The 13,536-nt window shown below is 47.8% G+C and overlaps 1 protein-coding gene across 1 annotated transcript in view; it reads right to left on the reverse strand.

The window, feature by feature from the left end:
- Positions 1-6,103: 6,103 nt before the first annotated feature.
- LOC104493947 (G protein-activated inward rectifier potassium channel 4) overlaps positions 6,104-13,536 on the reverse strand; it is a 9,404-nt gene continuing 1,971 nt past the window's right edge. Inside the window, exon 2 of the mRNA XM_010136720.1 lies at positions 6,104-6,456. Coding sequence (XP_010135022.1) covers positions 6,104-6,456 — 353 coding nt within the window. The remainder of the gene's footprint in view (positions 6,457-13,536) is intronic.

Below are 13,536 nucleotides of genomic sequence, written 5' to 3' on the forward strand. Positions count from 1 at the left end.
GCCCAGAGAGCAGGAGAAGGACACGGTGTGGAAAACAAAGAAAAACAGCCTTACCTACACCGCAGTTAATAAAAATTAAATGTCACACAGGACAAGAAAAACTGATGTGGTACCATACAGAGGACAGGATCCATGAGAGACTCTGAGTAATGAAAAGGTCAGGGGAGGCTATAAATAAAGCCTGAAGCAGACAGATGTAGGGAGGCAGAAAGCTCATCAGAAGGGTACAACCGCCCGGGCAATTTAATGAATATGTTTTATGTAAATGGAACAATTACTGTTCCAGGTAGAGAAACTGTCCTTACTCTGAACACCACAAACACCCCACGTCAACCATCCAAACAAGGCGTAAGCTGATCGCGTTCTGTGTACGGACCACACTGTGCAGGGACACAGCTCAGCCGCGGGGGCGAAGAGCAATTCCCGGTTCTGCCAGGCTGCCCCAGGGCAACGGCTGGTGTCCTTGGGGATTTGTGACCATGCTCACAGGAGTGAAACCAAGATGACCTTGGAAGGGAAGGGGAGGGAAGATGACCTACCTTCTTTTAAGGGCCATATGACACCACGTGACAGTATCCCAGCTTCGTTGTTTGCTGCATGAACCCTAATGAGAAATGGCTCCATCCTCAGTGAAGTTCAGTCATAAAGCCCCAACCCAAGAACATCCACCAGTTTAGAATTCGGGAGGTGTCATGGGCCTTCCCGAACTGCAGCCCGAACAGATACAACAAACAAACCAACACGTCAGGACGGGCTCATGCAGGATGGGCGGGGGTTCAGTGGAAGTCAAGGATAGAACACAAGTTCTCCGAGTCATGGCTCATCACTCAGCCATCGGCTACGCTGCCTTCTTCCAAACTGCATGAATGAAGGACAGCACTTTGTTCGAGGCTGGCTGTCCACCTGCACCAGCTGGGACCAGCTATTCATCCCACCCATTGCTGTGATTGCCTGGGACAGGTACCACAGGACTAGCTGCAGGGCTCGGCCCCGCTGTTGTACCCACCTTGCAGACACGACAGGCACCCGGCCTGAAGGCAGATGGGTATTAAAAACAGGCAGGGGAAGCACAGGGCAGCAATGAGTCAATAAACCCTGACATCGTGAAATTAAACGTGAAAAAATTCCCTTTCTCTGCTATCGAAAGGTATTTGGAGAGTTGTCCCAAGTGCCCCCCAGGATGCGGGGTCCCGCTCCCGCTCCCTCTCCTTTTCCAAGTGCTGTTTCAGCCACGCGCTCTGTCTCTTTATTCGGCTTGGCAGTGGAGCAGAGTTTCGTTCTGGGAAGGGCAAACCCCTCCTGGGTCCATCAGGCACTGACTCTGCCTGCCTGCACCTGGCATCTGTCTCTCCTCTTTCTATTCTGGGAGGCAGAGAAACAGCTGAGCTCTGCCACCGTATGCGAGGGAGGCAGATGGGGCGTGAATTCTGTAGTGATTGTACTGCTCATTTGTTTGGCATAAAAATGACGGACACACGATAGAACAACCCGGAACAAACATGCGAGGGGGGGTATGAATACCGAACAGCTTTCACCGTCATTAATTTTCCTGTTCCTGTGAGTTTTTCTTCTCATTCAGCAATAAATCTGCATGAACACAGAGGGTTGTAGTTGTCGCCCTGATTCTCATCAGGTATTTTATCTGCCAGGCTGTTCTGTTTCTCCGATTTCCTGCAGCGCGCTCCTTATAACAACGCAATTCCATTCAGCCTGACCAAAAGTCCCTTAAAGGAAAACATACTGAAAGAGCAATGGGACAAAAACATGATGCGTTTGCACTCGGAAAATGCAGCCTCGTGCTGCTGAATTTGCAAAAAGCACAAAATCCTTAAAATTTTCCTGTAATGGTCTCATGCTGAATGAGGAGCTTTATGAATATTTCAATTACAGGATGAGGATAGAATAGTTGTTTCAATTTTGAATCACCCTTCCTTAAATAACTTGCCCTATTTGGTATTAAATTAGACTTGGTTAAACCCAGCAGCCACTCCACGTGCACTGGGTGACGACGGGACCTCAGGAGCTCGAAGCACCTCACTGTCCCTCCTGCCACTGCTGCGAATAGACCGACCCTGGCTTCATTCAGGAGACGCCGAGCTCTTGCCATCCTCTTTGGCAAACAAAACCCCGCTCTGAGGTGTCTCCCCTCCTCCTCCCTGCTGTTATTTACAGTGTTTGAGTGTTAATTTAAAGGCTCAGCGTTTTGCTGGGGACAGCTACACCTGCCCCCTCTCTGTGTCAGGAACAGCAACAGAGGCTCTGCATGGATGTGCTCAAAGCCAGCCTTGTCCCCGCTTAGGGATGGACCACTGTTCAAACACTCCAGGAATAAAAACAGAGCTCTACTGCCTTTTTACCACCTCACGTCCTGCTTCTGATCACGCTAAACCAGGCAAAACACAGCACTAATTCTGAGGACCTTCTCCTGATTTTACCAGAGCTACTTAAACCAGGCTGGGGGGGTGTGGGGGTGGAGTGGGGGGCTTCATTCCTTCAGACCATCCTACTGAGCTAAATTCTGTATTGGCTTGTACCAGCGATCTTCAGTGCTCACTAAACCAGTGGCATCACTAAAGTCACTCCAGAATTGCTGGGGGTGGAGTGGGTGTCTTCATTCCTGCAGACCATCCTACTGAGCTAAATTCTGTATTGGCTTGTACCAGCGATCTTCAGTGCTCACTAAACCAGTGGCATCACTAAAGTCACTCCAGAATTGCTGGGAGGTTTCCCCATTTCCCCGAGAAAGAACCATTGCCCTGAATGAAATCAGAATCTGGCCTGGACTACCTCATATAACACAATGCCAACCGCTGGGTTCTCCTGCTGCTCACACCCACCCGGATGTCCAGGCACCCCTGGGAGTGAAGTCTGGACTAGGGTCAGAATCAGCCTTTTCAGGAGTTATCACGGTTTCACTGCCCTGCTGCTGCTTCTGTCCCCGGACCTAAAGCTTGACTAGTTTCCCTGTAACTTAATTAAGTAGCCTCTCCATCACCCTCCAAACCGCTGCCTAACACGTCCTGGCAACGAGCCGCTCCTCCATTGCAGCAGATATGGCTGGCAGTGCACAGAGCTTATCGCCGGGTATTAATTACTTGAGCATAAATAACATTCCCTCTTATCTCAGTCTCCCGATCCTCTATTTCTGATGGAAATGTATTCATAATAACAAGCGAGAGAAGACAAAGAAGGGGTAAATTTAAGCCTAAAAATGAGTGATGGGTCTAGCAGTGAGTGAAAGTTAAAGCCAGGCAAATTAAAATAGAAAAGTAAAGGCACATTTCTAAAAGTCACATTGATTAAGCCCTGGAACCAACTACCAAAGGTGTTTCCCCACTACCCTGCCGGGAGGAGAGAAATAAAGGACAAGAAATGCGGCGTTTGTTTGCTCCAAACCTCTCATTAATGATCGCAGGACAGAAACAGACACCCAAAATTAAATGACTCCCACGACTTTGCGCTGCTGAGGGTGAAAATGTTATTTTTAGCTTGTTTACTGGGGACGTTAGATAACTCTGAATGGTTCTTTGCGCGTGAATAGCCTGTTTATGGGTTATCAACGTTTCTGGTGGAGTATTAGCTAATATTTTTGAAAGTACAGAGGCTGATGGGTGTATTGTGTATATTGGATATTTATGTGGGTGGACAAATCTATGTGAGCAATGTTGACTCACCTATGAGGTGCAGCATTTAACGGTCATGACAGCCACGAGCGGGTCTGCTATGGGTTTATTGTCCTGCGGGAGTGCAAGGAAACTGCTGTGACTCTCAGCAGTGACAGTCCTGGAAGAGGCAGAGGTTCCCTCCCTTACCTTCAGAAAAGTTCAGCACAATCACTGAATTAAAACTCTCATTAGGAAAAGGAGAAACGCCTGAAGCGTTTTGGAGCGAGTACGACCCGATCGCACTGCCAAAACCCACAGAACTCATCGTGCGGCAACACAACCTGAAAACACAATCCGCCACCGTTTCCACACCCCGTGCAAGGTGCCTCAGCGCTGGAGGACCCCCTCCTCCAGATCTGCTCGGCTTATTAAAAGCCACAGGAGGATGCTGCTCCTGTTCTACAGCAGTCAGGGAAGATCTTTTGCTCACGCTGGCAGTGTTTGAAGCATCGGTTCAACAAGGTACTGAGGGTGTATTTGCAAATTGCAAACACGGGGACAGTCCACAGAGCCACCAGAGCGTGTGGCTGCAGCAGGGCTTTGATCGAGGGAGACGTACACTTCGCATCTGCCTCCCCAGGCACTGCCGGAAGGAGGCTAGCTTCTCTCTGGAGGGAAAAAACCAGGAAGGAGAAAGGGGCGGCTGCAATCTAGTGCCATTTTCTGAGTCCTCTTTGCCTGGTGTCACTTCAGGGACCCAGCGAGCCCTCTCTCCTGGTGAGTTGAGCCGGACAAGTCAGCTCGCTGGTAGAGCTAATGTAACATCTCTCTGAGGGGCTGAAATTGCCTCTGACTTCACAGCATCACTGAATCATTTTAGCTAGAAAAGACCTTTAAGCTCCTTGAGTCCAACCATTCCCCCAGCACTGCTAAACCACATCCCTCAGCACCACCTCGACACAGCTGGGAAACCCCTCCGGGATGGGGACTGCAGCTCTGCCCTGGGCAGCCTGCGCCAGGCTTTCAAAACCCTTTCTGTAACAAAATTTTTCCTAATATCCAGCCTAAACCTCCCCTGGCACAACTTGAGGCTGTTTCCTCTAATCCTGTAACTTGTTCCTTGGGACAGCAGTCTGACCTCACCTCACTCCAACATCCCTTCAGAGGTTACTGTTACTGTCCCCTACTTTAGGAGTTTAGCTACAGAATAAAAAACTCAGAAATAATTATTTTACAGAGGTAGGGGGAGAAGGGAGGTGCTCAGAAATAGAACAAACCCTTCCAAGAGACCTCTCCCATTTTCCTTTGAAGTTTAGTGGGGAAAAAGAAACTGAGCAGACAAAATAAAACAAGGCTTTTTTAAAAACACCTACCTTGAGTCTGCAAGATGCTTTCAAGAAGTGACGAGCATTTCAAACTAAGTTCCTCCGGTTTGAAACTCATTGTGTAACATCATGGTAATGGCTTTTAACACGGTATAAAGCACAGCTGAGTCATGCCACATCCATTGGTCCGCACCCATCAGAAAGAAATACAAATTTCTCTTCTATCTACATGACCACATCGGGTCTGTAATTAAACAGCATCTCTGAACCCTATAAACAATATTTTGCTCTTCAAGAAATAAAGTTCCATTCTGTTAAAGAAGTAATTCTGCCGGTATCTTATTTTTCTCACCAAATCTGGGGGGAAGAAAAGAGATTTTCCCAAATGAGGCTTTTTTTTTTAACATGTTGTTCAAATTCCTGGAAATTTTTCATCTCACAGGCTAATTTTGGTGACAATTCTCTTTGAAGACTGCATCAGCAGCTAAACCTTTACTTTAAATACATACTTTGCAGAAGAGCAGAGAATTTTGCAGCCTGTTACTTACCCTGTCTCCCTACTCCTGAGCAGTTTGCACTCCCAGGTGGTTTCTTGCTTTGTTTGTTGGCAGGAAATAAATCACGGCGACTGCAATCCTGGAGGAAAACGCTAAAATCTATTGGTAAAAATCATGAAGGCAAAACACTTCACTACGTACCAGAGAGGGTTTTTTTGTTTGACTCTTTGTTTAATTTAGCAGTAACAATGTCTACAACACATTGATTCACAAATTAAGTGAAGATATGAAACCACATTCTTCATACTGAGATGGGACATTCTGGACTTTTACTCTGTAAATACCCTCCCTCAAGTGGGTTCTGAACATCCAATGAACATCTTTTGACACAACCAGTGGTGGGGGTTTCAGTTTGAACAGTGATGATATTTAGGGAGCCTCGCCCATAGAGACCAAAACGCTTTGCAAATGAGTGCAAAGCTCCAAACCTGGCTGTACAGGCAGAAGGGGAGGGAAACTGAGGCACAGTGCTGTGCAGTGACTCGCCAGGGTCAAGCAGCAGGCAGCAGAGATCTGGACATAAATCCCAGCTCTCTAACTCCCAGTCAACTCCCGGCTCACCAGGCCACAGTCTCCCAGCAGGTGTTTGTGAGTATCTACTGTCCAGCAGTTCGTGTTATACAGGCATCTCTTCTTTCACCTCTCCTGCTGTCCCATTGGCTCCACTCAGTCCTGCTGGCTCCCTGCCGCCTTCCTCCTCCTCCTCCTCCTCTTCCTCTTTTGCTGGCTCTGCGTCTCTGCCTCCACTCAGGAGGGTGGCACTGGAGAGGTGGCTGAGGAGCTGCCCTTCCCGGCGGGACTCGGCCAGCTCCTTGGCGCAGCACACAGGGGTGTTGGTCTCGTAAGTGCTGTGGAAGCTGTTGTAGTCGACTTCGTAAAAATCCTTCTCCAGGGTGAGGACGGGAGTGAAGCGATGTCCCCACAGCACCTCAGTGTCCATGTAGGAGCTGCGAGCCTGGCAAGTCATCCCTGGGTAGAAAGAGAGGGATGTTAAATACAAAGCTTCCCTACGTGCTCACCCAACCACTGCTTTCATTTAAAAGCACTTTCATGTTATCGCCGTACCTGATTGCTCTGGGACACAGAAAAGGTCTTCGCTTAATAAGCCTCACCAAAGCCTCTATCCTGCACAAGCTGAGCACTCATCGCCGCGTCTTCAGACTCTTCCCTGAACCTTGCACTTATGGCTTGGAAGTGTGGTACCACTAAGCGGCTTCTCTCTGTCCTCACTGCGCTCTGCTGAGGTGTTGCTTGCCTGTGACACTAACAGCGCTTCTGGTGAATCGTGCTGGAAGGACGCCCACCCCTGCCAGCGTGCCTCAAACCCCAGCCCTCGGCAGAAGGAACCACCACTGTGTCTCACCCCGTATCACGTATTCTCACCACGTGAGCTCAACTAAGGAGCTGAAACCTCAGAGTAGTCAGAAAAATCTGTTCCTTAGAAAGATGCCTATCTTTGTGAAAAGATTAATATTTTCTTCTCTTTAATTGCTACAGTCCATTAAAGGACACTCACACGTGTTCTGTACCTGTCTCTAGCACTTCCCTCAGTTTAAACTGCCAGGCCAGGAGCACAGTAGTTGCTTTTGGTTCTTGAAAGGGGAAAAGAGGGATGGTGACACGTGCAACACTGAGAAATCCCCAGTGCCAGACTAAAAGGCCAATTTATCCCTCCAGAAATCTGCAGGAGCATTTGCTTCTGGCCAGGAATAGAGTTAGTCACAGTGTTCTGGCTGTAGAAAACACAATAATGGAAGAAGAAAATCACCCCAAGTGTTTTTACCTTAAGCAGCAGCTCTATTAGGGACTGGGTCTTTTCAGGAGACTATCAGCCTTTGCTTTATGTGTTAAAAACAGCATGGACACCACTCCTGACTCCGTATGATAACACCAGAATGTGCAGCATCACCTGCCCTGGGCTCCTCGAGGTGGAGACTGGTTCATCTTCATCCCTTTTACCAGCCAGCAAAGAGCACCTCAACGAGCTGGCGGCTCATGGAGCCCTGCCCCAGCTCTCCTCGCTGACACTTCTACTGTTGACCTCTCTGGGAAAGGGCTCTTAGGACAGGCTGAGTGGCTGCAGAGAGGACTCCAGTTTCTGATGTGCCCTCACACTGGGAGGCCAGAACACGAGACAACCAGCAGCCCGTGCCGCTGGCCAGGAGGCAGTTAAAATGAACTCGCCTTTTTTCCTCCAGACAGAGCTGGTTTTGCACAAGAAGTCACAAAAGCCTTCAAGTGCCTCCTCCATGCCCCGAGTGCTTTCCCAACCCAGCAGAGATAGCAGGAGAGGAGACCCTCAGGATCACAGGATTAGGTCCTCTGCGTGACGGGCTGATGCTCATCATGGCCCTCCAAGTGCTGCACATACAAGTCCCCAAGGCCAAGACAGGGTGTCCCTGCTAAATGTGGGGGCCTGACGTATCCTACAGGAGCCCCTGCCTTGAAATCCTTGAAATAGCTCCTTCCCTGGGGGGAGCACCTGAGAGCGGACCTGAGCCCCACAGGCCCCACCCCAGCTCTCTCCTGCTCTAAGTATTCACTCAAGGAAGGAGGCACAGAGAGCTTTCAGCGACCACAGAGCGCGCTGCCAGCTTCCCGCAGGAGCTGCTGCCTGGAACCCCAGGGGCACGCGGAGCCAGCACAATAAGACAACCCGTAATTGCTCCATAATCCCATTCAAATATTCCTTTTCAGCACATGTGCAGCGGTGTTTTAATTGCGTGGGGACACGCCGCTTGGCAACTCCTACATCACCCAGTAAACAGCAGCATTGTCTCTGCTGCAGATTCCATTAAGCGCCTGCTTCGCCGCCTGCCCCGCGCTCTCCAGCCTGGTTAATTAATGCATCTCTAATGTCCCCAGCTAATTACTGCCTCTATAGCTGCAGAAAGGTGATGGAAGAGGTGTTGAAACACTCACCCTCACTTTTAAAAAGCACACATGGACGCAGCTGCTCTCCCCTTGCACTGTGCCCTCCCAGCACAGACTGCAAAGGCCCGGAGTTTTTTGCAAAAATAATCAGGGTATTTATGGCCTGATAAAGACTGTTAATCCTTTTCTTAAAGGAGATAAAACGACACTTTTTTTAAATGGAACAGGTTTAAATGGAACAGGTATATGGTATAGTTATAAAAAGTGGCGTTCCGTGACGTGGACATTTCATTTAAATGAACTTCATGCCAAAAGAAAATCCTAATTTCCCCTTTTTGTCAGTCTAAGTTGACTTCTTTAAAAATAAAGCCATATATATTTTTATTTTTCAAGTATATCATGTTTTTTGAACAGTAAGACTGCTGGAAGTTTAATTTTCTCCCAAACAATCTGGTCTAAAAACGAAAATCTGTGTTTAATATAGGTTCATACAGCCTGTCAACTGGGGAAAACGTGAAGTGATACGTGAAATCTTCAGCTTTCAAGTTTTTGTTACAGCTTTCTCATCTCTTAATTCAGCAGCTCAGCTTTCGGTTGCAAACACTACTCCTTTTTAACTGAAACCAGACAAAAAGTTTGAACAAAGTTATAAGCAGATGCCCAAAGTTTTCAATAAAGCTGGAACCACTTCCAGGCTCTTTGGGAAGCTGGAGAACAGAGGACCATCTCTTGGTTTCAAGTTCTGCAATAAACATTTAATCGAGCTTTAACGATAATTTCATTACAGCAGAGTCCTAAGAAGTGGATTTTTTTTTTGTCTGTTGGCGGGAGTGGCTGCATCCCAGATCGATAACTCAGTTCAAGGCAGCCATGGCTGCTCGACCAGGTCCGCAGCGGATGAAACGATACAGAAGATATCGCTCTGTGCATTAACCCGGGCGTTTCATGACATTCAAGAGCACAGAGTCACCGAGGAAAGGCTGGGGTGTAAAAGAGGCATCCGAACTCTACCAATAAGGCGCTTTTCTGTCATCGTGCTCAGGTTTTATCACAGAGGAACGCTCACACGTGCAGACACAAAGCAGTCGTTCGACAGCTCACTCGCTGAGGAGCCTGGGTTGCTGCAGCAGCTCCCCGGGAGCTGCAGATCGCGGAACGTTGCGCTGCTTGTGATGCCCCTGGTTATGCAACCGGAACTGGCGCGGCTGGGAAAAGCGGCCGTCGCCCCGACTCCCAGGCCTTGTATACCCTCAGGACACTGGTTAAAATCAAACTGCATTATCACAGGCCAAACCCAGCTGCATCTGCAGCTCTTTGGTCTCCTCTGACTGTTGGGGGATGCTGTTTCCATCACAGCCAGTATCTTTACTGGCATTTTAATGGGAGAGGGAGAGGGGACCTCAGAGCGTCATCCACCAACCCAAGACATCGCCACGGGCTTATCGCATCAACAGCAGAGCTGAATCTTTCAGTGCTGCTCCACGGCCTGAACTTGCTCGGTGGGTAGAGATATCCCAGCCCCTGGGGCTGTCAGGACAACATTTTTCATCAGCCTAAAATTAACTCTCCTCATTTAAATGCCACCGAGCTCAGTGATTATCTGCTGGTGAAATGTCATGTGGATGCTGACTGCGTGGCTGCCATACTCGCTGGGCTCTCTCCGCAGCTCAGACACTGCTGGCAGTGACCTCACTCCTCTGCCCTTGGTTCCATACCCCGCCGTACGCAGGGGCGACTCTTCCCCTTGCACTGGGTGTGCTAAAACTGCACATCACCTTCTCTGCTCTGCCTGCGTTACAGGAGCGCGGAGAAGCCAGAGGTATAGCAACAGCCTGATGGAACTTAGGAGGAGTTATGAAAATTTTACGTTCTATCGCTCTAATTAAGGAATACAAGCCTTTAGATTAGCATCAGCACTTGGATGGTTATAAAATCTATTAGTCCCTTTGTATTAATTAGGCCAAAGAACACTAATTTCCACAAAGTCAATAGCCCTCCAACTTGAAAAGGAATATTAGAAGGTAGGAGCATGGTCCTCCAATTATTTGTGCTTGTCTCCTGTCGAGGAGGACACATCTGGACTTGATTTGCTTTGATTTTTATGCCAGAGGAGAGTAATGGGGTTTTAATTTATCTGAACGCTCTCCAGGTATGTGAAAGCTCCCAGGCGTTGGAAGTGGAGGGGAAAACCCCAAAGATTTTATGATTTAAAGATCTTGGATTCATTTGCCATGTCTCTACCTGCCAGACCCTGAGCTCCGGGCTCACACCGTGTGACTCTAGATCCCTCACGAAGGTATTTATAGTGACTGCAGGGGCACCTAGGCTGACCAGCTGCCAGCATCCACCTCTGGAGGATAAATCAGCTCTTGAAATCAATGACTGGAGATGTCTATCCCTATGATTACTTTAGCAGTTTCTGTAAGAGTTCTGCAAGGACTTTATTGCCGAACTTATTTATTTTGCAAAACTTATTTATATGCAAAACAAAACAACGAGACAACCCAAACCAGATGATGAATGCGTGAAAACTCCATTCAGTAATTTCCCCCTTCCTTTGCTCTCCCATGAGAATCATGATTCATTTCAGGATATCTCATGTTGTGATGCTTCTTCTGGTCCTGTATTTACAGCCAAGGAATTTCACTATGTCCTCTGTAAAGGCAGAATAAATGGAGGTGCAAAAACGCTGCTGTTCGCTACTCTCTCTATCACAGAGACTCTAAGCCAGAAAAATATATGCCTATCCTTTCCTAAGAGTTTATTAAAACTTCATTTAGTGACTAATCAGGACTCTGGATTGTCTCTTGTGGCTCATTTAGGGGCGGGTGGGGGAAAGAGGTAATGAAAACCAGCAAGGACTGAGAGTGAAGTACCAAGCCCTGCTGTCTCCATGCCCAGACGCTGCAGATACGGAATGAGGTTTGCCGGAGAGCTCCTGACAAATCAGGGTTTGTTTAATTGTTGGTGAATAGCAGCAGAAGGGTAAAGCTGGAAGAGAAAAGAGCCTCTTCAAATTATCTGCCAGAAAGTCTTGTAGGATACGCAGGCTGCGTCATCACATGGAGCACGGGCTTGCAGGAAAAAAATACAATGAAATTGGACCCTTCAATGCCCTCTAATCGAATCAGCCAAATTCTTTCTCATCACCCAGCTGACTCCGCATGCTCCTGGAAGGGGGGGTCTAACCTGCTCCGCTCCTCTGTGTTCCAGAAGCTTTGCCTGATATACTGTGCCCAGTTCAGGACAAGGAGGGGAAGGGCAAGAGGTTGGGCCAGCAGCACCCTAGACCTACTCCACCAACAGCATGACTCTAATTTTTTGTGGCAGAAAGGCAGCGAAAACAAAACCATGTTCGCTTTGCACACTGATTTTCAGCTTCTTCCCTTTTATTGCGGGTCAGTTTGGGGCCAGCTGCCCTTGACAAGGGTCCCCTTTGGAAGGAGAATTCATTTCCTACACTCATCTCTGTGACTGACCCTGCAAGTGATGCCGCTGCTTTCCAGATGCCACGGAGCACTTGTCAGCTGTATCGATTTTGTCCTGACAGCGGTCGTTTCGCTCAGCAATGATCAAAACAGATCTGCCCGGAAACTTCATCTGCCTTTGACATTTTTTAACCTCTGGTGGAGTCGCAGTGATTGGGAAGAGCAGATATTGACTGGGGAGAGCCCTGCCAGGGGGTTGTCTGGGGCTCTGGGAGAACGACCGTGGGTCCCTGGAGAGCTCTCACTGGGATAAAACTACATTTATTTTCTTTTAGGGCACAATAAAACCACCGCATTTTAGGCTGGCTGGTGAGTTTGTGTGTTGCTATTCTTCAGTGCGTTGTTATTTATCCTTTTAAAAATTCAAGCCAAATTGAAAACAAAAACATTATTTTAAACCACAATGTTTCATTTTGTAAAAAAAAAAAACCAAACAAAAAGCAATGACTTGAAGTGTCTCAATGCTACAGAATATATTCTGTGTTTTTCATTCAAAACTTTTTACCGTCTTTGCCTTCCACTGGCTCAGAATTAAACTTAAATGGCAGGAAGAAGAGTTTCTTGTGTGAGAAGAATAATACATTTGTAATAGGTGTCTGAATGGCTAGAGCTATTAAAAATACTTAAAAAAAATTCTGTCCCAATTTTCCAGTGAAAAAATATTCATGCTTTTAGTCCTTAGTCATTTGCATGCTGACAATTCCCATTTTGACCTGCTTTCAAAGCACCCTCTGAAAAAGCAGAGCTGTCTTCTCCCCACGGCGCAGGGCGCCAGCACGGTACAATCCGCTGTTGTCGTGCACGTACGTGCTGACCAGTTGTGCCTCGGAACACTGCGATGGTGGTTCCTAATTTGTCATAGGGGTCACTATGGGAAAAAACAGTCTGTTGTATTTTTGTGCTGGCCTGAACCTGACCAGGGTGGAAGTGTCGTGATTTAATGGAATAGTCGATGATACGTCTGCCGAAAGCAGATGGGGCTTGAACAACACGATAGGAAGGGAAGAACCTAAAGAATTTGCTTGGAGCAAAGTTCAAGGCATGGAGGTAGGGATGAACATCCCCCAAACTGCTGTATCATCATTATGAAGTGCAAGGACGAAGCGGGAAAGCACAAACCACTCTGGTTGTGGCAAAATATCACCCCCTCCTTGCCCAGCTACCCTATGTCATTCGGAAAACAATCTCAGCTGATGAACCAGACAGCGGCATCGTCTGAGGTCCACTCTGCCCTACATTCTGTGCAAAGTGGCTCTGCTAGCTCCCACTGGAGGATTTCACAGCCTGTCTTCTGAGCCCAGACTAATTCATTTCCACAGATCTAGGCGCCTCAATGTCATTACGCGCTGGCCCGTACAGTCCCTCTGGGAGAGGAGCCCATTTGTAAAGCAATATTATTCTGATGCCATGCTTTTAATTTGGAGCTTGTTATTGGTAATGACTTCCTCTCACATGATCTAGCAGAGGCTGAGCTTTCATAAGAGGAAGGCAGCGTTCAAACAGAATTGGATGGTGTCACTGTGCAATGAGGGAAGAGGCTTTGGACAAACACGGAACTCCATTCCACGCTCAGATGAGGAGGTCCTAGTACCTTGTAAATGTTCAGGCTACAAAATAAGCTTCCATTCCAAACCTTTGCCTGTGATTTCCACCCACCCCTTCTTTTGCCACATCTCTACAATACACT

This window comes from Buceros rhinoceros, unplaced genomic scaffold (genome assembly GCF_000710305.1).
Source record: "Buceros rhinoceros silvestris isolate BGI_N320 unplaced genomic scaffold, ASM71030v1 scaffold9370, whole genome shotgun sequence".
Lineage (NCBI taxonomy): Eukaryota > Metazoa > Chordata > Aves > Bucerotiformes > Bucerotidae > Buceros > Buceros rhinoceros.